The 22,857-nt window shown below is 43.1% G+C and overlaps 1 protein-coding gene across 3 annotated transcripts in view; it reads right to left on the bottom strand.

The window, feature by feature from the left end:
• Positions 1-882: 882 nt before the first annotated feature.
• The window catches only part of LOC137308907 (Fc receptor-like protein 5), a 30,048-nt gene continuing 8,073 nt past the window's right edge, over positions 883-22,857 (bottom strand). Inside the window, exons 4-10 of one of the 3 annotated variants that reach the window (XM_067977350.1) lie at positions 19,948-20,235; positions 18,903-19,169; positions 16,872-17,165; positions 14,570-14,671; positions 14,084-14,114; positions 11,824-11,915; positions 883-3,123 (exon numbers count right to left, since the gene is read on the bottom strand). In XM_067977350.1, coding sequence (XP_067833451.1) covers positions 11,831-11,915; positions 14,084-14,114; positions 14,570-14,671; positions 16,872-17,165; positions 18,903-19,169; positions 19,948-20,235 — 1,067 coding nt within the window. In that variant the 3' untranslated portion in view covers positions 883-3,123; positions 11,824-11,830. Of the gene's footprint in view, positions 3,124-8,302; positions 10,696-11,823; positions 11,916-14,083; positions 14,115-14,569; positions 14,672-16,871; positions 17,166-18,902; positions 19,170-19,947; positions 20,236-22,857 lie in introns of those variants that run through there. The other 2 variants (XM_067977351.1, XM_067977349.1) reach the window with 2 other exon arrangements.

The following is a 22,857-nucleotide window of genomic DNA, read 5'->3' as shown; positions in this document are numbered from 1 at the left end:
AGAAGCTGGGGTAGTTGCCTTAGAGCAGAGAAGGCTAAAGTGAGATTTAATGGAGTTTTTCAAAATTAAGAGGCGTTTAATTAAGAAGAAACTCTGTCTTCTGGCGGGCGGATCGGTAACCAAAGGACAGAGATTTAAGTTAAATGCAGAAGAGCGAGGGTTGGGGGGAGGGGGGTGGTTGAGGAAAATTGCTTTTTATGGAGCGAATTGTGATGATCCAGCATGCATTGTCCGAAAGCGTGGTGGAAACAGATGTAATGGTAACTTTCTAAAGGGAATTGGATATATACTTGAAATGGAATTATAAAACAGGGCTATGGGGTAATGGCAGGGGAGTGGGACTAATTATACAGCACAGGGACGATGGGCCGAATGTGCTGTATCATTCTTTGATTCCATGATTCAATGAACTTGCTTGTACCAAATGAGACACTCACGTGTTTTCTGTGCAGCCTATTTTAGCACAATACTGAGGACTGAACTTTTCGCATTCCAGATCAGCTTCCAAAGCCAACGATCTCTCTCATCCAAGCTCCAGGCATCTTCACAAAGGGTGAAACTGTTTCGATTAAATGCGCAGGTCGCATTCGTCATGCAGGCAGCAAGTTCCACTTGTACAGAGAGCGGGCAAAGCATCCCCTTGAAATCGGATCAAGCGAAGGATCTCAGCAGGCTGTCACCTTCACCATCAGAAATGTAAACGAAAGCAATGCCGGGAAATACACGTGTTTCTATCAAAGGATGGTTTCGGGGCTCACGGTTCCATCGCCTTTCAGCGACTCAATTCAGGTCACGGTAATAGGTAAGTGATACTTTTGATCAAATAAATGAATTTTATATCACTCGCTCAGTGCCTTTAATATGATAGACATTCACCGAGCGCTATCGCATTGGCAGCCTGTTGTTATCAATCCTCTAGGTTACTTCTTCAAAGAACTCAAACAAATTAGTCAACCACGATTTCCCTTTATGAAATCCGTATTCATTTTCATTTATTATCGTATAATTTTCCATGTGCCATTAAACCTTATCCCAGTGTATTGTCCCTAAAATTTACCCCATCACCGACGTTAGACTGACTGGCCTGTAATTGCCGGGTTTATCTGTCTCCTCTTTTTTTGAACAGTGGTGACATCTGCAATCCCCCAGTCCTCCGGCACCATCCCCATATCTAAGGAGGATTGGAAGATTGTGGATCGATCCTGTGCAAATACCAGCCTTACCTCCCTTGGTAAACTAGAAAACATCCCATCTGGACTGGGTGACTTTTCTACTTTGAGTACTGCCAATCTTTTAAGTACCTCGTCTATTTTTAACATATCCAATATCGCTACTACCTCTTCCTTCATTGCCAGAATGGCAGCATCCTCTTCTCTAGTGAGGACGAATGCAAAGTATTCATTTAGTACCTCAGCCATTCCCTCTGCCTCCACAAGAAGATCTCCCTTTTTTGTCCCCAATCGGTCCCACCCTTCCTTTGACTACCCTTTGAATATTTATATGTTTATAAAAAACTTTTGGATTCCCTTTTATGTTAGCCACTAATCTATTCTTAGACGCCCTCTTTGCCCCTCTTATTCCCTTTTTTAGATCTCCTCTGTACTTTCTGTTTTCAGCCTGGTTCTCTCCTGTATTATGAACCTTACACTCGTTATAAGCATCATTTTTCTGTTTCATTTTAATCTCGATATCTTTAGTCATCGAGTGAGTTCCAGCTTTGGATGCCGTCCTTTTCCCCATCGTGCTGAATGTGTCTACTCTGTACCCGAACCATCCCCTTCCTTGGGGGCCTCACATTGTTCAATTACAGTTTTGCCAATTACCAATATTTGATTCCAATCCACGAGGGCATGATCCCTTTTATACTCACTGAAATTAGCCCTCCTCCAATTTAGTATTTTCACATTTGATTGCTCCTTGTCCTTTTCCATAACTATTCTAAACATAATGATATTATGATCACTGTTCCCCAAATGCTCTCCCACTGAATCGTGCTCCAACTGCCGCGCATCATTCCCCAGAAGTAGATCGGCAATTATCCTACGTTCCATTTAATTTGTTGATGCAGTCACCCATTACAAACACTCACCATGCTCTGTGCAAACTAATTATATCTGAATTGTCTTGTTACTCTTCGTCTTCTGCCCTCTTGTGGTGCAACCGATGAGTTTTGAGAATTGGCTCAGTGGTGGCACACTCGCCTCTGTGTTAGAAGGTCGGGGATTCATGCCCCATTCGAAAGACTGGAGCACATATCCAGGCGGACACTCCTAGTGCTGTGCTGAAGGAGTGATGCAGTGTCAGAGGTGCCGTGTTTCGGATGAGACCGGATGTAAAAGATCCCAAAACACCATCTGAAGAAGAGCAAGAGAGTTCTTCCAGTGCTCTGGCCAACATTTATCCCTCAACAAACAACTAAAAGCAAATAATCAGGTCATTAATATCATTGTTGATTGTAAGGCGTTTCTGTGTGCAAATTGGTTGCCATGTTTCGTACATTACAACAGTGACTAGACTTCAAAAGTAATTCATTTCCTGTCGAGCGCTCTGTTTGTTGGTTTCTAGCTTTCTTTCTTTCTTGTTCCATGTCCTTTGTGGCCCCTTTCAGTTTTCGTTCATCTGTGGACTTGGAGGATGTGAAGTTGCTCAGTGGTAAGGAAAATCGAGCGTTAGTCTCACTCTGAGGTGAATTTCCAACATTCACCGCAGTGACGGTGTGAACCGGCCTCCTGTTATGCAAATCAGTGAAAATGGAAATCACATGGTGTCGATAACGGGCGGCCGAAACGCAAGCCCTGTTTTATGCCCGGAAGGGGCGTGACAAGTTACAAATCCACCCCATTTTGTTGCAAAATGATTTTGCTTGTTGCTCAATTTTATTAACACCATTACAAGGCAGAAATCTTTATTTTCACAGCTGTTTCAGAAGTGTTTTTCGTGAACGTTTTCCCCCTTAAATTCCAGATATTCCCCCGAAGCCACTAATCATTTTGGCGCCACAATGTAACGTTGTCCAGAGAGGAGCGGCAATAAATTTTCTGTGTGAGGGTCCGGATGATTACCAAGGCAGAACATTTTATTTGTACGAGAACAGTTCCAGGAGGCCGATCAGGTTCCAGGCTGCTGGTGAAGGAAATAATTCAGTTACTTTTTCAATCAACGCCCCAGAGCAGAGAGAGGAAGCGTTTTACAACTGTGACTATCAAACAAACGTGTTCGGAAGATCTATCCAGTCTCCAAGCAGTCATACTGTCAAAGTAGTCATAAGAAGTACGTTCCAACCAATTCCCCTTCTCAACTGAAATGCATTGCCTGCTTATTCACCAACAAGAGCAGGAACCGAATGAAGTTAATTATCACCAATGCTTTCAATATTGATGAATGTTCCAAATGATTTATAGGTGTGAAGACGAGTTTGTTGAAATGATGGATATAGAAATGTTTAATTTTTATCACAGCGGAGATGTGGAAAGAACATTAACATTTGGGATCCTACATTCATAGAATCACAGAACCATACAGCACTGGAGGAGGCCATTCAGCCCATCATGCCCTTTGAAAGCGCTATGTGATTAGGCCCACTCCCCTGCTGCTTGCCCATAGTCCTGCAGTTTTGAACCTTTTAAAGTATGTATCCAATTAACCTTTGAAAGTTACTATTGAAACTGCTTCCACCACCCTTTCTGTCAATGCATTCCAGATCATCACCACTCGCCGAGCAAAAATAATTCTCATCTCATCTCCCTCCAGCTTTCTTCCCAGTTATCTTAAATCAGTGTACTTTGGTTACTGACCGGAAACCTTTCTCCCTGTCAGGCTCGATGGGGCAGCAGGTCTCTTCCTGGCCATATGTTCATATGCACCCTAATCCAAACCCCTCATAATTTTGAACATCTCTATTAAATCTCCCCTTTAGCTTCTTTGCTCTTTCGTGTTAATATTTGAGATCCTACCTTCCTTTCTGCACAGATTCTGCTTGACCTGCGGAGTCTTTGCACACGTGTTCTGTTTATTTCATATTTCCAGTAACTACAGTACTTTTCTTTGTCTGCATATGTTTCTAGCTTGTCACCGTATCCCTAATGCCGTCTGTGATTTATTTAGCAGTATTTAAAGGACTGCACTGAGTCACTTTTGTAAACATTACCCTTAAAATAAATTCTGTTTGTTATTTCTTCGCAACGAAGATATTGCCAGAATTAAAATAGTTTTCTTTCGGAATTATAATCATTTCTGTTTATTTTGGTTTCTTATGTAACAGATCGCACAGAAACAGAAGCAATTCCATTTGAAAACTCATCATGGGATAACGCTACTTGTACAGTTGCATCTCCTTGTTATTCTACAGGTATTTATTGAGGCCGCAAGTACAAAACAGAAGATCGACTATACTCCTCATAACGATGAGGAGTATAGTCGATCTTCTGTTTTGTACCTACATTGATGCACTTACTAATTTACTGCTGGTGTGGTTAGAATCTTCTTGTGTGGGAGGGCGAACCGGGCCGTATCGCGGTGGCCTCCTCTGAAACGCCCAAACCAATATTCAATACTATTGAAGTCAACAAGTATAGGAACATAGGAATATAGGAACAGGAGTAGGCCATTCAGCCCCTCGTGCCTGCTCCGCTATTTGATAAGATCATGGCTGATCTGTGATCTAACTCCATATACCTGCCTTTGGCCCATATCCCTTAATACCTTTGGTTGCCAAAAAGATATCTATCTCAGATTTAAATTTAGCAATTGAGCTAGTATCAATTGTCGTTTGCGGAAGAGAGTTCTAAACTTCTACCACCCTTTGAGTGTAGAAATGTTTTCTGATCTCACTCCTGAAAGGTCTGGCTCTAATTTTTAGACTGTGCCCCCTACTCCTAGAATCCCCAACCAGCGGGAATAGTTTCTCTCTATCCACCCTATCTATTCCCCTTAATATCTTACAAACTTCGATCAGATCACCCCTTAACCTTCTAAACTCGAGAGAATACAACCCCAATTTGTGTAATCTCTCCTCGTAACTTAACCCTTGAAGTCCGGGTATCATTCTAGTAAACCTACGCTGCACTTCCTCCAAGGCAAATATGTCTTTCCGAAGGTGCGGTGCCCAGAACTGCTCACAGTACTCCAGGTGCGGTCTAACCAGGGTTTTGTTATGCTGCAGCATAACTTCTGCCCCCTTGTACTCTAGTCCTCTAGATATAAAGGCCAGCATTTCATTAGACTTATTGATTATTTTCTGCACGTATTACCGCCCAGAAGAAAGCAATTCTCCGCGTCCTTTCAGTGACCTTGCAAAGACTGAACTCTAACATAAACGGTGCACATAAAGATATAAAATAAACTGCAAGGGGGTTGGAGTACAAGAGTAAGGAAGTTTTGCTGCAATTATACAGGACTTTAGTGAGATCACACCTGGAGCACTGTGTACAGTTTTGGTCTCCTTATCTAAGGAAGGATATACTTGCCATAGAGGGGGTACAACGAAGGTTCACTAGATTGGTTCCTGGGATGAGAGGGTTGTCTTATTAGGGGAGATTGAGTAGAATGGGCCTTTACTCTCCTGAGTTTAGAAGAATGAGAGGTGATCTCATTGAAACATATAAGATTCTGAGGGGGCTTGACAGGGTAGATGCTGAGAGGTTGTTTCCCCTGGCTGGAGAGTCTAGAACGATGGGGGCATAGGCTCAGGATAAGGGGTCGGCCATTTAGGGCTGACATGAGGAGGAATTTCTTCATTCAGAGGGTTGTGAATCTTCGGAATTCTCTACCCCAGAGGGCTGGGGATGCTCATTCGTTGAATATATTCAAGGCTGAGATCGATAGATTTTTGGAATCAAAGGGAATCAAGGGATTCTTCTTTTCTTCTTCCGCAGCGCGAAATTTCATGGAAGCCCTAATCCGGCTGTGCCTCAGTGTCTTGGTGCTAATAGTGATGGTGATATTCGTTGTTGAATATTTGGTGAATGTTAATGGTGAGTAATTGAATTACAATCTTAGCTGTGACTTTTCTTCTACATTTTGTTGTGGAATTCTGTGGTTATATCAAGAAATGACGCATACTTTTGAATATATGTAATAAGGAGCCAGCTACATAACACGGTATGTTCCCGCATAGCTTAATATAAGTGAAATGCCGGCCCGAGTTTAACTCCGGCGGGGTTTCGAGCGGGTGAAAGTAATTCATTCGCTGCTCCGGGAAAGAAGCACCGGCTATTTTAATTCCCAGCATTTTCTACATCCTGCTGCCCCCTTCCCACCTGTTCCCAGCCGCTAAGAAGCGCTTGGCCCAGAGGCCGCCAGCTGACACTAGGTAGGTGCTGGGGAACGCTTGTGCTGTTCACGGGATCAGAAAGGAGGAGGGAGTTTCGTGGCAGGGGAGGCCTAAGTGTTCAGTGTGGGGCCTGGAGGAGCATTCCTGCCCACATGCATTTAGGGAAAACTTAAGCAGGGAAAGATTTGACATGAACAGCTCAATATCAGTGCAGATAGCACTGTCAACATTGCCACTGCAATTCTGTTAGTTAATAATAGAACTTGCGCGAATGTTCGTGAATTCTTATCAGTGTAAATAATGGTCTCATTCCTTGCAGGAAAATGGATCTCGAATGAATCTTCACACCGAACATAGCAGATTTGCTTCGAATGGTTCAATGTTTCAACGGTGACTTTGATATATTCCCAGAGATAAATGCTACCCTCTTAGATGCTTCTTTGGGAAAGGTTGTTTCTGTTAGGAATCACATCTGGCTCATTCAAGATGTTCCTACTTCGTCCACTGAGGCCACCCTCGCGTGGATCGCCTAAATTAACATCAATGAACTGCATTCGGAAGTTCCACGCGAATGGGCCACAGTTGCAGATGAAAACAGAGCCGACGGCATAGCGGAATGGAGGAGGCTGCTGAGAAATTTTGGATTGAGCAGGCTAACATATGGAAGTGATCAGAACAATGGCAGATGAAATCTTAAGTGGACAAGTGTAAACTGCTACGTATCGGAAGGAAAGATACATGGCTTGAATGGTGAAGCAGAAAAAAGAAATCTAGGAGTCTTAGTGGACTCGATACTGAATATGTCCAACCAATGCAGGGCAGCAATTAACAAAACTAACAGGAGGTGAAACTGAACACCCAAAACAGTAGAACATAGGTCTGAGGCCTAATGGCCAAACTCTATTGTGCGGAGGTCAAAACAAACCTTGAATAAAGTGTTAATCACCGAGAAACAAAACAAATAGATCAGCAGTTTGTGTTATGAGGCAGATTTAGAATTTTCAACTTGAAAAGGAGGCGCCTGAGAGGCCATGTTATAAGATTGTTAAGTGCATAAAGAAAATAGCCCTGTATATTACTTCAGCTTAACCGTGAGATTCGAGCTGAGATATAAGGAGTTTCTTCACACAAATAAAATTCCAAGCTGGAGGCAAACCTTGGAATCATTTAAGGAACAGTTGAATGCTACAATGGCGAGACATTAGCATCTCTTTGGACGGATGCACCGAATGGCCTTATTTATCTGTAATTAACTGTTGATTTATGTCTGAAACTGCAACATTTAAATGAAAGAACATCCGTCTCAGTTGATGCTCATAATCATATTTGTGTGCCTCTCGAAATATTCTACAAATATATTATGTTTGACGATACGCAGAATCGAGGTATTTTCCATTTTCAACAGTAGAGTGACAGTAACCTGTGTTGCAACTAAAATCTACACTTTGGAGAACAAGACAAACGGGAGCAATTAATGTACATTACATATGGATATATCGATAAATGGATATATGGATATATGGGCATACGGACAGAAGTATTTCTAGATATAGAATCATAGACATAGAAAATAAGAGCAGGAGTTGGCCATTCGGCCCTTCGAGCCTGCTCCGCCATTCGATAAGATCATGGCTGATCTTATATTCCCGCTCTCTCCCCATACCCCTTGATGCCTTTTTGTCTCTAGAAATCTATCCAGCTCCTTCTTAAATATATTCAGTGACTTGGCCTCCACAGCCTTCTGTGATAGAGAATTCCACAGGTTCACCACCCTCTGAGTGAAGAAATTTCTCCTCATCTCAGTCCTAAATGTCCTACCCCCGTATCCTGAGACTGTGACGCCTCGTTCTGGACCCCCCTTGCCAGGGGAAACATCCTCCCTGCATCCAGTCTGTCTAGTCCTGTCAGAATTTTATACGTTTCAATGAGATCACCTCTCATTCTTCTAAACTCGAGTGAATGCAGGCTTAGTCGACCCAATCTCTCCTCATACGACAGTCCTGCCATCCCAGGAATCTCTCTGGTGAACCTTCACTGCACTCCCTCTATGGCAAGTATATCCTTTCTGAGGTAAGAAGACCAAAAAACTGCACACAATACTCCAGCTGTGGTCTCACCAAGGCCCTGTATAACTACAGTAAGACATCCTTGCTTATGTACTCAATTCCTCTTGCAATAAAGGCCAACATACCATTTCCCTTCCTAACTGCTTGCTGCATCTGCATGTCATTCACTGAATCTTTAAGTGGCTTACTTTTGAAAGGTAATCATTATAGATTATTTGCACTTACCAAGCAGTCACAAAGCGCAAAGAAGATTAATACCCACGTATGTTTCTGGTGGTATTGATTGAGGGATGCATGTTGGATCATTTAATGCCGACCAAAGCAGGCAGATGGAGCCTAAGTTTAACATCTCACTGGAAGTGCTCAAGTCCTATATTGAAATGTTCCCTTATGTTGGACGAACATGTCCTGCTGTGGGGTGTACACCTTCTGACTCAGGGGTGTTAGCGTTCACACTGAGTCAAGATATCACGGGCTGTGAAAATAATCTCAACACTATGCTAAAAGCCATTGGCAGGGCAAGCAAAATGGGTTTTCGTAGTTGTTGATTAATTTGTTAAGCTTCATTTATTTTCAGCTTTAATTCCTCATTTCAGAAGCCTGAGCTCACCAAGCCGCAAACACGTAAGATGTGTAACAGAAATAGAAGCTAGGGCGACTCTAAGACATTACAGCTCCAACACTGTGTTTTCAGGCTTGAATTTTTAAGCTCCAAAACATTTGCATCTAGATTGTTGTGTAAGTGCATCGATGTGTCTCCTATTAAAGATCTGAAGCATGGCGTTGCAATGATTTTTTTGGGATATCGATGCGTGCAGAGCGTCGTATTGATGCACATTTAATTCAATAACGTTGTCTTTGCTCACAAATTCGTGTTTCTTTAATACTATGAGAAACACATTGCTACGGAAACCTGAGGTTTCCTTCAAAGCTTCAGACAGAAATTTCAACCAAATAATAGCTCAACTTTTCTTCTTGCTTAATAAATACTGAAAGCACCATTAGTTCTGTAGATTTCATACTATCACGGGGCATACTGAATGTTTATTTGTAGGGGCTGAATATTGAGTACAAACAAGTTTGTTCACTGGGATTCATTTCTGGACGGATAGAATTCAAAAGCAGACAAGTTATTTGAAACTTGTATCGAAACTTGGGTAGACCACATTTAGAGTACTGTGCACAGTTCTGGTCTCCATATTATTAAAATGATATAAAGGGATAGGAGAAGGAGCGAAACAGATTTACAGGGCTGACACCAGACCTGACAGGATATACTTATTAGGAAAATCTGAAAAGAATTTGGCTCTTTTCTCCAGAAAAGAGAAGACTGAGGAGTGACCTGATCGAGGTCGTGAAGATAATTAAAGGATTTGACAGGATAGACGTAGAGAAGATGTTTCCACTTGTGGCGGAGACCAGAACTAGGGCCATAAATATGAGACAGTCACTAATAAACAGAAAAGGTTGAGTGGAGATTTGACAGGGATATTCTAAATCATGAAGGGTCTAGACAGAGTGGATAGAGATAAACTTTTTCCATTGGCGGAAGGATCAAGTACCAGAGGACATAGATTTCAGGTGATTGGCAAAAGAATCAAAGGTGACATGTTCAAAAACCTTTTTAGACAGCGAGTGGTTAGGATCTGGAATGCACTGCCCGAGGGGTTGGTGGAGGCAGATTCAATCATGGCTTTCAAAAGGGAACTGGATAAGTACTTGAAAAGGAAAAAATGCAGGGCTAGTGGGACTCGCTGGGCTGAATGGCCTCCTTATGTGCCGTAAGCTTCCTGTGATTCTAAAATTCTAATCAGAAGTATTTGGGTGAGAAGCAGTTATTTATCTGTGATATGAAAATCAAATGTCCAGGCAATAGAAAGTTATTTAGCTACGGATGAAAATATTCAGATTATTGTCAAGAAGTCGGGGTACTAAAGATTGCAATAGATCCATCCAATATCTGCATCCTGAAACAATTTCTGAAGTCAGCCAAGGTGGGTGCCTTATTCTTTGTGATGAGGAATCAACTGATGTATACAACACAGAGAAGGGGTCAGTTCTGTCCATAAATGGTCATGTGAAGGAATATCCAACTCGTGGTTGAAATGTAAATATTTTCACAATTTTTGTTTTGATTTAATATCGCGAAATGTGGTGCTCCCCAGGCAATAACCTTCTTTACACCGTGGCAAGAATAACACTCTTCCTAGACTATTGCCTCTGGAAGTTTTGGTAAATTCCTGTAGACTCCAAACAGCTGTCTTCTTCTTCACGAGATCCAGGCTTTCGATTCCTTTCCAATTGTAGATGGTTAAGGGTCGCATAATTGGCGGAATAGTCAGAAGAATCAGAATTCCTCTGAAAGAAAATTAACATTCTATCTATGTAACAATCTCAATTCTATTCGACATTTTCTGTCCATTTCTGTTACTCGTTCGGTATTTTCTAAGAAGGACATCATGTTCACAATATAACGAGTAAAAGAGAGATTGCTACAGACAGTAAGGGGACTGTTATTTTGGTCAATCAAGTGGTGGACAAACAAAAAAATCTCTGTGCTTAAGAGTCTCCAAGTAAAGTAAGTGAAACATTTCCATAACTTTCTGTTTCCTCTTTGTAATGCAAACTCTCTTTCTGTAGAGACCCGTCCCACTTACCAAAGCCTTTGCACAGTTTAGCAAGTGTCAGCTGTGCATCGGGATACTGCAGTAATTTAAGGGATTAGAGACAGAGATGGCGATAGAGATACATAAAAATAGAGTTAGAGATAATGTGAAAGATAGAGTTAAAGATAGAGCTAGACATAGAGATAGAGTTAGCGATAAAGATAGAGATGGAGTTGGAGATAGAGATATAGATAGAGGTGGAGGAGATAGAGATAGAGATTGAGATAGAGGCAGAGGTAAGGTTTGAGAAACTGATAGAGATATAGATAAATAATGTTCACACTAATACAATTAGAGTTAGATATATGTAGAGAGAGTGCGGTAGACAACGAGGAGCCAGAGATAGAGATACAAACACAGATAGAGAGAGAGAGATTTAGAAATAGAAATGGAGAGATAGTTGTAGAGAAGTAGATATAGAGAGATAGAGATAGGAAGACAGATAGAAAGATAGAGATAGAATGATAGACAGACAGATAGAGATAGAAAGATAGAGATGGAAAGATCGAAATCGAAAGATAGAGATGGAGATAGAGATAAAGACAGATGCTTACTGTCCAGACAGTGAAGAAGAAAATCTAACCCTAGATTTTGTTGAACGTATGCAGATGAAGTAACAGAATCTCTGTGGGGTTTTACCCCACCATTTCCCGTCATAACTTCGATGGAGGAACGGCGAAAACATTGCAGAAACGGCCATTTCTCAGGAGTTCTCGTCGATCTACAGCCAAAGTGATGCTGGTAATTGAGAGAACTCCATGGACATGTTACTCCGAACAATCTATGGTATTTTATCATATGTATATCGGGTCGAGCTTACCGGTGCTTCAGACTGATTCCTCAGCTTCATTCTGTGAACTGTCTGCAGATTTTCCTTCACTCAGGGGTAGAGGTCTATTTCCAGATATTTCCCTTTGCACAGAAATGGTGTCAGACTTTAAAGTTTTATAACAATCGTCAAAAACTGAAATATCTTTTTCAAATAAAATGAACCAGTAGAATATTTATCAAAACTCAAGAGTCAGTTCAAATGAGACATTTCGTTACAATCACAAGGCGACATCTAGTGGACATCTAGAGAAGTTGTAGGTGAACAAGGCCCCGAGCTCTGCAACTTTCCTCCCAAGAACTCTGATAAATGTGGTTCAGGAGATCGGAACACAGGAACAGGAGAAGGCCGTTCAGCTCCTCGAGCCTGTTACACCTTTCAATTAGATCATCGCTGATCTGCATTGCAACCTCATCTGCTGGAAGAATCGTAAGCCAATAATAGAGCCCGCCTGAATTTTCTTACATGAAAATGTATTTCAAACAAAAAATCAGGTGTTTCCTACAATACGTGGCCAATCCGGAAAGCCGGGTTTATGCCCGAGTGGCATGTTAAATAATTGGGGTGAATTTTAACCTTTCTGCAGAGCCTAAAACGGACGGTATCGGATCAGTCGCTCGTTTTGCACACCAGTCGACTTTGGAACGGAAAACCGGGCGGTGTGTGAAACGGACATCCGATCCGCTAGCGCCCGATTTCCACTCCACTTTAAAAGTGAAATTCACCCCATTTTGTCTTGAATTGAAGTGGGAATTCAACAGAGAGGAAAATATCAATATCTCCGTGATTTTGGTGGCAGGTTGCCAAAAGAGTCGGGATAACTTTCAAACGGGATTTGGAAAGTGACGAGCATGTTGATGTATATCAGTCAAGAGAGGTGATTTCCAAATTAATGTTGGCATTGGGGTAAGAAATTGGTCTTTACCATTTGGGCGATAAGAATCACCTTGAAGGAATCTAAAATATGGTGGAGTGATTCACACGTTCTTTACAAGAATTTCCTTTCACTCAATTTAATGGAGCGGAAATCTGACGGGTTCTGTGAACTGCCCAGCCGATGCCTCCACATCTGGAGGAGTGGGTACAGTGTTGATTAATTTTTAATTAAAAAAAACGTTTTAAACTATTGTTGATTGCCAAGGGCGGGGTCATTAGATTAATTGCAGAACCAAGGAGACAGCGCCATGCAAAGAGTTTTTGATGCATTTCATTCTTGAAAGGAGACTGAGAAGTTTTTCGAATAATTATTTACGGTTATGAGGGGTTTGGGGAATGTGTATACAGATATGCTTTGACACCGAAGCTAAAGACGTAAGCAACAGCGTTTCAAATTAAGGACCAGAGGAGCAAATCGAAAGCTCAGGCAGCTATGTATTTTAGTAAGAGGATGAAACATGCGTGAAAAGACGACCAGAAAAGTGGAGTGGAACAATAACCGACGAGAGGGTTCAAAATGGGACCAGACATTCCCTGTCAGCAAATATGATGCAAGGTTATTTGATTTAGTAATGTGTCAAGGCAAACATGGTGGAATTTTATACAGTGAGATAATTGATACTGTGTGAATTAAATGAAAATCGCCATGCAAACCTAATCCTAGAATGTTTCCGTTGCCTGTGATTTACATGAGGATTAAATTGGTTATGAAAAAATGGTCGAGCTCACTGGGTGATTGAAGGGTTTGGAAGATAAATTCATCTTTGGTGGTAGAGGAAAACAGCCAACAGCAAATCAGAAACTGAGTTTACACGCCGAGCAATATCCGTTTACAAGTCACTGGAACCGAATGTCGGTCAGAATGTAAAACGGGCTGCCGATTTGTGATCGCCCGTTTTGCAAGACGAATTTCACTCCCTTTATGTTAGGAAGTCCAGTTGCACCTGACATAAATTAGAATAAACATAACTTCTTGGAATCAGCAATGTGTATAATCGTGTCAGTCCGAACTAGAACAAAGGCCTAGCGTCACAGGTCAGATTTTCAACTTGCCGCCTGGAGGTAAAACTTGGGTTCAGGATCCTACGCCCTTTGCAGAGACCTCATGATAGTCAATTCCATTGAAATCAAAGGAAATAAAAATCAGGCGGTTTATATAACAGGCGGTCGATCCGAAATACTGGGTTTAATCTCAGTGCAAGTTGAATGTTTGAGCTCTTAAAATCTTTAACCATGTCAAGCTCAGCTATATTGAGACTTAGTATTTTAATGGATATAGTTACTCCTTATCAATATAAAGATTTCATTTACTTACCCCAGCGGTTGTGAACTTCTTGAGGAATTGACTGGATAAAATAGGAAGAGACACGATTCAGCAAGTTGTACATCTGGGTTTGTTCCATAGAAAAACATTTTAATTCATCTTATCGCTAAATATTTACAATCGTGGTTTAAATATATAATTAATCAATTCAGGAAGAAGGTCTGAAGGAATTCAAGATATCACCGTAAACTGCATTACAAATCCCCCACTTCGCTTCCTCATCCTAACCATCAGTGGTGCTGCCAATTGTTTGTCGCCCCCTCGTTCAGATGCATCATTTTAAACAAGTTACAGGTCAGCTCGTGCCTATTCCGACCTCATCATTGTAAAGAGCTCGGTCTTTGTCTCTAACTCAGACCACACATCTCTCTCTTGAATCATGCAGTTCCATTTTGAATGCTACAACTGAATATTGAGGGACCTCAATCATGCTGCGTGACTATGGAGCCAATCACCTGCCCGTAAAACATTCCTCACCTTGCTTATTGTTGGGAAGGTTGACCGAAACCATTGCAATCACAGCAGCGATAAGAAAAAGTGTAAGAACTGAAGCTCTGATGGCAGTTGCGTGACTTTTTCCTGGAACCAAATAAACATATCCCAGGAATAAGGTAATACAGTTTCAAGCATTACAGATTCAAGTTCGCACTGTCTGCATACTTAAAATAATATATTTAGACCTGCACAAAATTGAATCCCTCTATCCTCCCTCAGCTCCTCTACCCTCAAATGCTGATCCATGGTATTGTCCGCTCTAGACTCGATTATTCCAATGTCTTCCTTTCTGTGCTGCTAACCCCTCCCTCCATAAGAACTTAAGAAATTGGAGCAGGAGTAGGCCATATTGCCCCTCGAGCCTCAGTAAGATCATGGCTGATCTTTGACCACAACTCCACTTTCCTGCCCAATCCCCGTATCCCTTGATTCCCTTAGAGTTCCAAAAATGTATCGATCTCAGCCTGAATATATTCAACTACTCAGCGTCCACAGCCCCTGAGGTGGAGAATTCCAAATATTCGCGACCCTCTGAGTGAAGAAATTCCTCCTCATCTCAGTCCTAAATGTCCGAACCCTTATCCTGAGACTATGTATCTTATTTCTAGACTCGCCAGCCAGAGGAAATAGCCTCTCAGCGTCTACCCTGTCAAGCCCGCTTGGAATCTTATATGTTTCAATGAGGTGACCTTTCATGGTTCTAAACTACAGAGAGTATAGGCCCATTCTACTCAATCTTTCCTCGTGGGACAACCCTCTCATTGCAGGAATCAATAATGTTCGCCTTTGTTACACTGCCTCTGAGGCAAGTATATCCTTCCTTAGGTACGAAGACCAAAACTGCACACGATACATAAGAACATATGAACATAAGAAATACCAGCAGGATCAGGCCATACAGCCCCTCGAGCCTGCTCCACCATCCAATGAGATCATGGCAGATCATCAACCTCAACTCCACTTTCCTGCCCGATCCCCATATCCCTTGATGCCGCTCGAGTCCAAAAATCTATCCATCTCAACCTTGAATATATGCAAAGAGTTGGCTTCCACAACCCTCTGGGGTAGAGGATTTAAAAGATTCACAACCCTCTGCCTGAAGAAATTCCTCCTCATCTTAGTCTGCAATGGACGTCCCCTTATCCTGAGACTATGCCCCTAGTTCTAGTCTCTCGAGCAAGGGGAAATAATCTCTCAGCATCGATAGGTATGGTCTCACCAAAGCCCTGTACAATTGCAGCAAGACTTCCTTACTTTTGTACTCCAGCCCCCTTGCATTTGCCTTCTTCATTGCTTGCTGTATCTGCATGCGAACTTTCTGTGTTTCGTGTACAAGGACAACCAAATCCTTCTGAGCACCAACATTTAATAGTTTCTCACCAATTTAAAAAAAATGTCATTCTATCTTTCCCAACAAAGTGAATAACCTGACATTTCCCCACATTATACGCCATCTGTCACCTCCTCGCCCATTCACTTAAACTGTCGAAATCCCTTCACTACACCATTGACGGTCTCCCTCTTGCTGCTCTCTCTCTCTCTCTTTCTCTGCGGGTAATTTTAACTTTGGGCAAGAACGTAAAAATTCAATGGAAAGGACAAATCGCTTGCTCCAATTACTCCCTTTCTCTTCCTTACTCCCTCTGTATTTCTCTGCATTCTGGTGTATTTCCCTCGTATCCTGATAACTCCAAGGGATAGGTTTTCAGTTTGCTCCCTGGGTGTAAAAATTGGCCCACAGGTAGCAATTTTAACTTTTGCCGATAATGTAAAACGGGCGATATTGGATCGATCACGTGTTATACTCCTCTCTCGATTTTCCTTTGAAAATCAGGAGAGGTGTTTTATGGGCGGCTGAACCGACACCGCCCATTTCGCACTGTTGGCACGAGTTAAAATTGCTCCCATGATATAACGGGCAGGCAATCTGCTCCACCAGTTTATCGCAGGAGAGGTGAAGGTAAAGATTACCACTCATAGTGTAGAAATTCATCAAACGGGAGATCTCGCACAGGTCGCGAGTTGTATATCCCCACCTATCCCTATTTCAATTCACTCTACCTTTGGCTCAAATTCTTCACCTCAATGAGCGTTTCCCCAACCTTACCACGAAGAAGGCATTATTACTGTGATTAGTACTATCCTCATTATCATTTGTTCTATTAAGGAGATACCCTGTTGGTTGCCCTGTTCATTCAGGACCCAGGTAGCCTATTTCCTCCGCTTTGCCGTTATCAGATCGCACTTTCAGCAACTTTGCATCACCATTGATGCTGTTCCTCACCTTCAGCTATCACTTTAACTGCTCGGCTGCGAAGGGTGAATTCCTTTCCTTCCACTTTATTTGAAGCTCTACAGCTGTAGTTGCCACCGATGCTTTCATTGAAATGGTAGATTGTGTAAGAGACCTGTCTGCAAGATGAGATTTCCTTGTGAATGTACATCTCGCCTCTGTACCAGTCATAGCTTATTGGTGGCGAACCTTCAGTCACTGAGCAAGTGAGCGTCAGATTGATTCCTTCTCTCATGGCGCCATTGCCCGGGCTGATTTGCAGCTTTACATTAGAGACTGCGATTCCTGCAGAATAAAATGCAGAGATTACTGTGGGAATATGCTACATTAAACATAACACAATCAAAGACTCAATGGTTTGAGCAAATGCCTTTCACCCACAATCAAGATGTTGTAATACACGGTCGCAAATAGCCAGATCGACACGATGGGAGGCCGCTCAGTGCCAGTTACAGTTCCTGCACTAGATACTGTCCAAAATAGAATATCCGCTCAGATAGAACAGAATCGCTGATCAGTCCCATCACCACAGAAATAGAGAAGCTGTCAGAGGGAACTCCAGAAGAAGTAAAAACACAACAATGAGTTAAGTGAACAACGCCCTGAGATAAACAGCCTCAAACTGGGAATGTAGCAATTATTAGATTACAAAAGGCCGAGGTCCATCTAGTTCATCGTGTACCATCCTGGCAGTCGCAGGATTCAATTATGATGGAGTTGTTGACTAATCATGTCAGTCATAGAATCATAGAATCATAGAATGCTTATAGCACAGAAGGAGGCCATTCGGTCCATTGAGCCCATGCCGGCCCTTTCCAAGAGCAACCCAGTTAGTCCCATTACCCCGCTCTTTCCCCGTAGCCCGACAATTTTTTTCCCTTCAAGTATTTATCCAATTCCTTTTTGAAAGCCATGATTGGATCTGTCTCCAACGCCTTTTCAGGCAGCGAACTCCAGATCCTGACCACTTACTGCGTAAAAAAGAGTTGTTCCTCATGTCGCTTTTGGTTCTTTTGCCAATCTCCTTAAACCTGTGTCTTCTAGCTCTCGACCCTTCCACCAATGGGAACAGTTTTTCTTTATTTACCTTATCCAACCCCTTCTTGATTTTGAACACTTCGATCAAATCTCCTCTTAACCTTCTCTGCCCTAAGGAGAACAACCCCACAGCCCCAATCAATCTGTATCAATCAGTCTACAACAGACCCAGACATGAGGTGAGGAAAACACCCAGTGCTGAAGGACTTTGGGAACAATGGAGTTTAAATTCGACTTGGATGGGAGCGGGAAACGGGCGATATCGCATCCACCGCCAGTTATATGGCCCGCCCGATGAAGTCAATATCAGAGCAGACCCTCGGGCCAAAGTCACCTGACTCACCCGAACATGTTACACTAACCGCATGCCATGTCTCAATTTACTCATACACTGTATCCCAAAATGTTATTTCCTGAAAGAATTCCTTCTAATTTGCATTCGAATGAAGCAATATCGCCGCATACGTCATCTCCCGAGCGTCCATCGATTGACCACTCCCTCACTGAAATATTGTTTCCAAAGATTAGTTTTGAATTTACGCCCCTGCAAAATGCAGCTCGCGACCTCTGGTTCTACAGTTCTGGACAAGTTGAAATAGCTCGTAATTATTTAGTCCCTTTAGATTCCTAAAAACAGTAATCATATCACTGACGCTTCCTACTGACGCGTTTGGTCACAATCACGTGACATTTATGGACATCACATTCTCATGTTCCACTCATGACCGGTTTACATTCACAGCACGCTCACTGAAACTATTCATAGAATTCCATAGAAATCGGCCATTCGGCCCAACAGTTCTATGCCGGTGTTCATGCTCCAATCGAACCTCCTCCCACCTTACTTCATCTCACTTTATCAACAGATGCTTCTACTCCTGGCTTCCTCATGTGTTTATCGGGCTTCTGCTTAAATTTGATTTGACACATAATATTTGATTCGTGTGAAACCTCAGCATTTTCCCAAAGTTGTTATCTACTCACTCTTAACAGTGATTTCCTTGCGCGTGGATGTGTAATTAACACCGTTGTTGTGCATTGCACAATGATACCAGCCAGAATCCATCACGGTGGCCTGTTGGATTCGATGCAAACCGGAAACCGCAGAATCAGAGTTTACAGGAGAGTTGTTTCTGTAGAAGTAATATCGTGGGCTCCCAGGCCTATCGGAATCCGTGTACAGACAGCGCAGTTCAATAGTATCACCGTCCCTCTGTGTTTTAGGCCGCACCTCTAACCTCACTGGACTTTCTGAAATTGATCAAGAAGTAAAGCAAATCAATGATTACGATCTGTCATTAATTGAACCTCAGAATCAGGCTTTGGTCCAACCACAGATTTTCTGCCGCAATCTCACTATCCCAAAGCAACCGGCTGAAACCAACAACCGTTTGTTAGTAAACGGGTCGAAAGCGTTTTTGTGGGCAGCGCATAACAGGCGGCACTGCCGCGCGATATTCAGTCCCATTGCAGCCAATGGCAAGTCATTCCCTGTCCTCACCAGAGGCGAATATTGGCCAGCAACCGCTGCGGTTCGGTCATTCTGGAAATCACCCCGTTTCAACCGAATTCAGCAGAAGTGCAAATCGGGCGGTTTCTAGAACGGGCGGCCGATCCGCTACGCCAGATTTACGCCCCGACTGAAAGTTGAAAATCTACCCCCGGTGATCAAGAATTGAACGTTGCTAAGGTTAGACCTTTAACCCTTGGAAAACAGAACCATGGGGCAGTATCATCGGCAATTCTCTGATCGGCCACCCTGGAAGAACTGTGAGTTAATAAATAAAATAAATATCCAATCAAACTGCTTGATTAAAACAATTGGGGATAAATTTATCATGGGCTGTAGCGTAAAACGCCAGCCCGATTTGCAATCACCTGATGTTCTTTTCCAGTGGTTTCAACGGAATTGTAAATCAGGCAGAATGTGAAACCAGCTGCCTTTCTACTCTGCGGCCCCAGAAACAATTTCACCCGCAATGGGCCCGGATTTGTCCAAGGTTTGTTCATAATGCGTAGTGACACTGACCTCTAACGCTCACAGACTTGTATCCGGAGGAGTAAAAAAGTCCATAGGGATAGAGAGCAAAGTTCACTTGGCAGCGATACCGTCCCTCGTGCTCCAAAGTAACGCGCTCCACTTCAAATGAGGCACTTTTATTCCTGGTGCGAATTTCAGATAAAATAAAACCTTTTCGGTAAAATGTGTAAATCAGTTCAATAGTTAAAAGGAAGCTGAAATTACACCTCAGCACCAGACTTTGGTCCACCCACAGACTTTCCGGCGCCACGTCAAAGGTCACAGATGAATCGGGACCTGTCGAAAATAAATGAGGTAAATTAGAAACAGACCCACTGAATGTTGTTAAAATAACAATCACATGACTTTTGTAATAGAAATGTGTTAACTCTGGCGGGGGGGCGGGGGGTTTTTGGGGGGTGGCTGTGACTGTCCCTGCTTGGGCTGAAATAGGCGAGACCGTCCTGAAAACCGTAGGGAAAGACTAACCGCCTGTCCCAGCTCCCAAACCCAGCAGATGCCGACCTCTGGATCCACTCAAATCATAGAATCATAGAATCATAGAATCATAGAAGTTACAACATGGAAACAGGCCCTTCGGCCCAACATGTCCATGTCGCCCAGTTTATACCACTAAGCTAGTCCCAATTGCCTGCACTTGGCCCATATCCCTCGATACCCATCTTCCCCATGTAACTGTCCAAATGCTTTTTAAAAGACAAAATTGTACCCGCCTCTACTACTGCCTCTGGCAGCTCGTTCCAGACACTCACCACCCTTTGAGTGAAAAAATTGCCCCTCTGGATCCTTTTGTATCTCTCCCCTCTCACCTTAAATCTGTGCCCCCTCGTTATAGACTCCCCTACCTTTGGGAAAAGATTTTGACTATCGACCTTATCTATGCCCCTCATTATTTTATAGACTTCTATAAGATCACCCCTTAACCTCCTACTCTCCAGGGAATAAAGTCCCAGTCTGTCTAACCTCTCCCTGTAAGTCAAACCATCAAGTCCCGGTAGCATCCTAGTAAATCTTTTCTGCACTCTTTCTAGTTTAATAATATCCTTTCTATAATAGGGTGACCAGAACTGTACACAGTACTCCAATCATTTCCCATTTCATGTTGGTTTATTGCCATTTAGAGATAGAAAGAAAGAAAGAAAGAAAGAAAGAAAGGAAGGAAGGAAGGTAGGAAAAAAGAATGAAAGAGCAAAAGAAGACATAATGACCTCCCATTTACAGAACATCAACAATAATTTACATTTATATAGCGCCTTTAACGAAGTAAAACGTCCCTGGGCGCTTCTTGGGAGAGGTAGCGAACAGAATTTGACAACTAGCCACATAACGAGATATTAGGACAGGTACCTAAAGCTTGATCAAAGGGGTCGGTTTTAAGGAGCATCTTTAAAGGAGGAGAGAGGTATAGAGAGGTGGAGAGTTTTAGGGAGGGGATTCCAGAGATTAGGGCCCAGGCAGCTGCAGCCAATGTTGGAGCGATGAAAATTGGGTATTGGCGACAGGCCAGAATTGGAGTTGCGCAGAGATCTGGAAAGGTCGTAGGACCGGAGGAGGTTGCAGAGATAGGGAGAAGGTTAGGCCCAGGGAGGGATTTGAACAGGAGGATGAGAATTGTCGGATTGGAGGAGGTTAAGAGATAGGGAGTGGGCGGGGCCCATGGATGAATTTGAAAAGGAGGATGCGAATTGTAGGGCTAGAGGTGGTTACAGAGATAGGGAGGGGCGAGGGTCATGGAGGGATTTGAACAGGAGGATGAGATTTGTAGTACTGGAGGAGGTTACATAGATAGGGAGGGGGGGCGAGGGCCATGGAGCGATTTGAACAGGAGCATGAGATTTGTAGTACTGGAGGAGGTTACAGAGGTAGGGAGGGGGTGAGGGCCATGGATGGGATTTGAAAGCAAGGATGAGAGTTTTAAAGTCGAGGCATTGCTGGATTGGGAGCCAATGTAGGTCAGCGGGCGCACTGGGTTATAAATGTACGGGACTTGGTGCGAGTTGGGATACAGGAAGCAGAGTTTTGTATTAGCTCAAATTTATGGAGGGTGGTGGATTGGAGGCCAGCCAGGAGAGCATTGGAATAGTCAAGTATAGAGGTAACAAAGGCTGCAGATGAGCTGAGTTGGTGCAGTGCCAGGAGATGTTATGGAGGTGGAAGGACGCAATCTTGGTGATGGAGAGGCTACGGGGTCGGAAGCTCAGTTCAGGGTCAAAGGCGGGGCCATGGTTTGGAACAGTCTGCTTTTGCTTCAGACAGTGGATAGCGGGAATAATGGAGGTGGAGTCTAAGATTTCACGACCTCAGGATGTCCCAAAGCGCTTCGTAGCCAAAGAGCCGCATTTCAACGAGCTGTCTCTGTTGTAATGTAAAAAGCTCCACAGCCAATTTTCACACAGCAAGATCCCACATACGGCAATGTGACAATGATCAGGTCATCTGGCTTTGGTGATGTTGGCTAAGTGAAAAATATTGGCCAGGAAAAGAGGGAGAACTCCTCTCCTCTTCTTCGAATACTGCCGTGGGATCTTTTCTGTCCACCTGAGAGGGCAGATGTTGCCTCAGTTCAACGTCTCATCTGAAAGACGGTTCCTCAGACAGTGGAGCACTCTCTCAGTACCGCACATGGAGTGTCAGCTCGGATTATGTGCACAAGTCTCTGGAGTGGGACTTCAACCCACATAATTCTTACACAAAGGCAAGTGGACGGACAATGAAGCACAGCTGTCATTTAGAGTGACAAAGGTAATGTTTCACCCAGTTTTACGGGGCGGTACCAAAGAGGACCATAAATGGTAAGGTTGATATCATGTTTGTGGAGCCAGGTGGAGCGGTAGGGGGCGCACTGCATTCCCGCTGCCAGCAACCTTGCTCTTGGCCGGGTGGACCGATAGAAAAGTA

Source organism: Heptranchias perlo, unplaced genomic scaffold (assembly GCF_035084215.1).
Source record: "Heptranchias perlo isolate sHepPer1 unplaced genomic scaffold, sHepPer1.hap1 HAP1_SCAFFOLD_143, whole genome shotgun sequence".
Classification (NCBI taxonomy): Eukaryota; Metazoa; Chordata; class Chondrichthyes; order Hexanchiformes; family Hexanchidae; genus Heptranchias; species Heptranchias perlo.
Note: the sequence above shows the minus strand (reverse complement) of the source record. Positions and strands in the feature narration are given on the sequence as shown.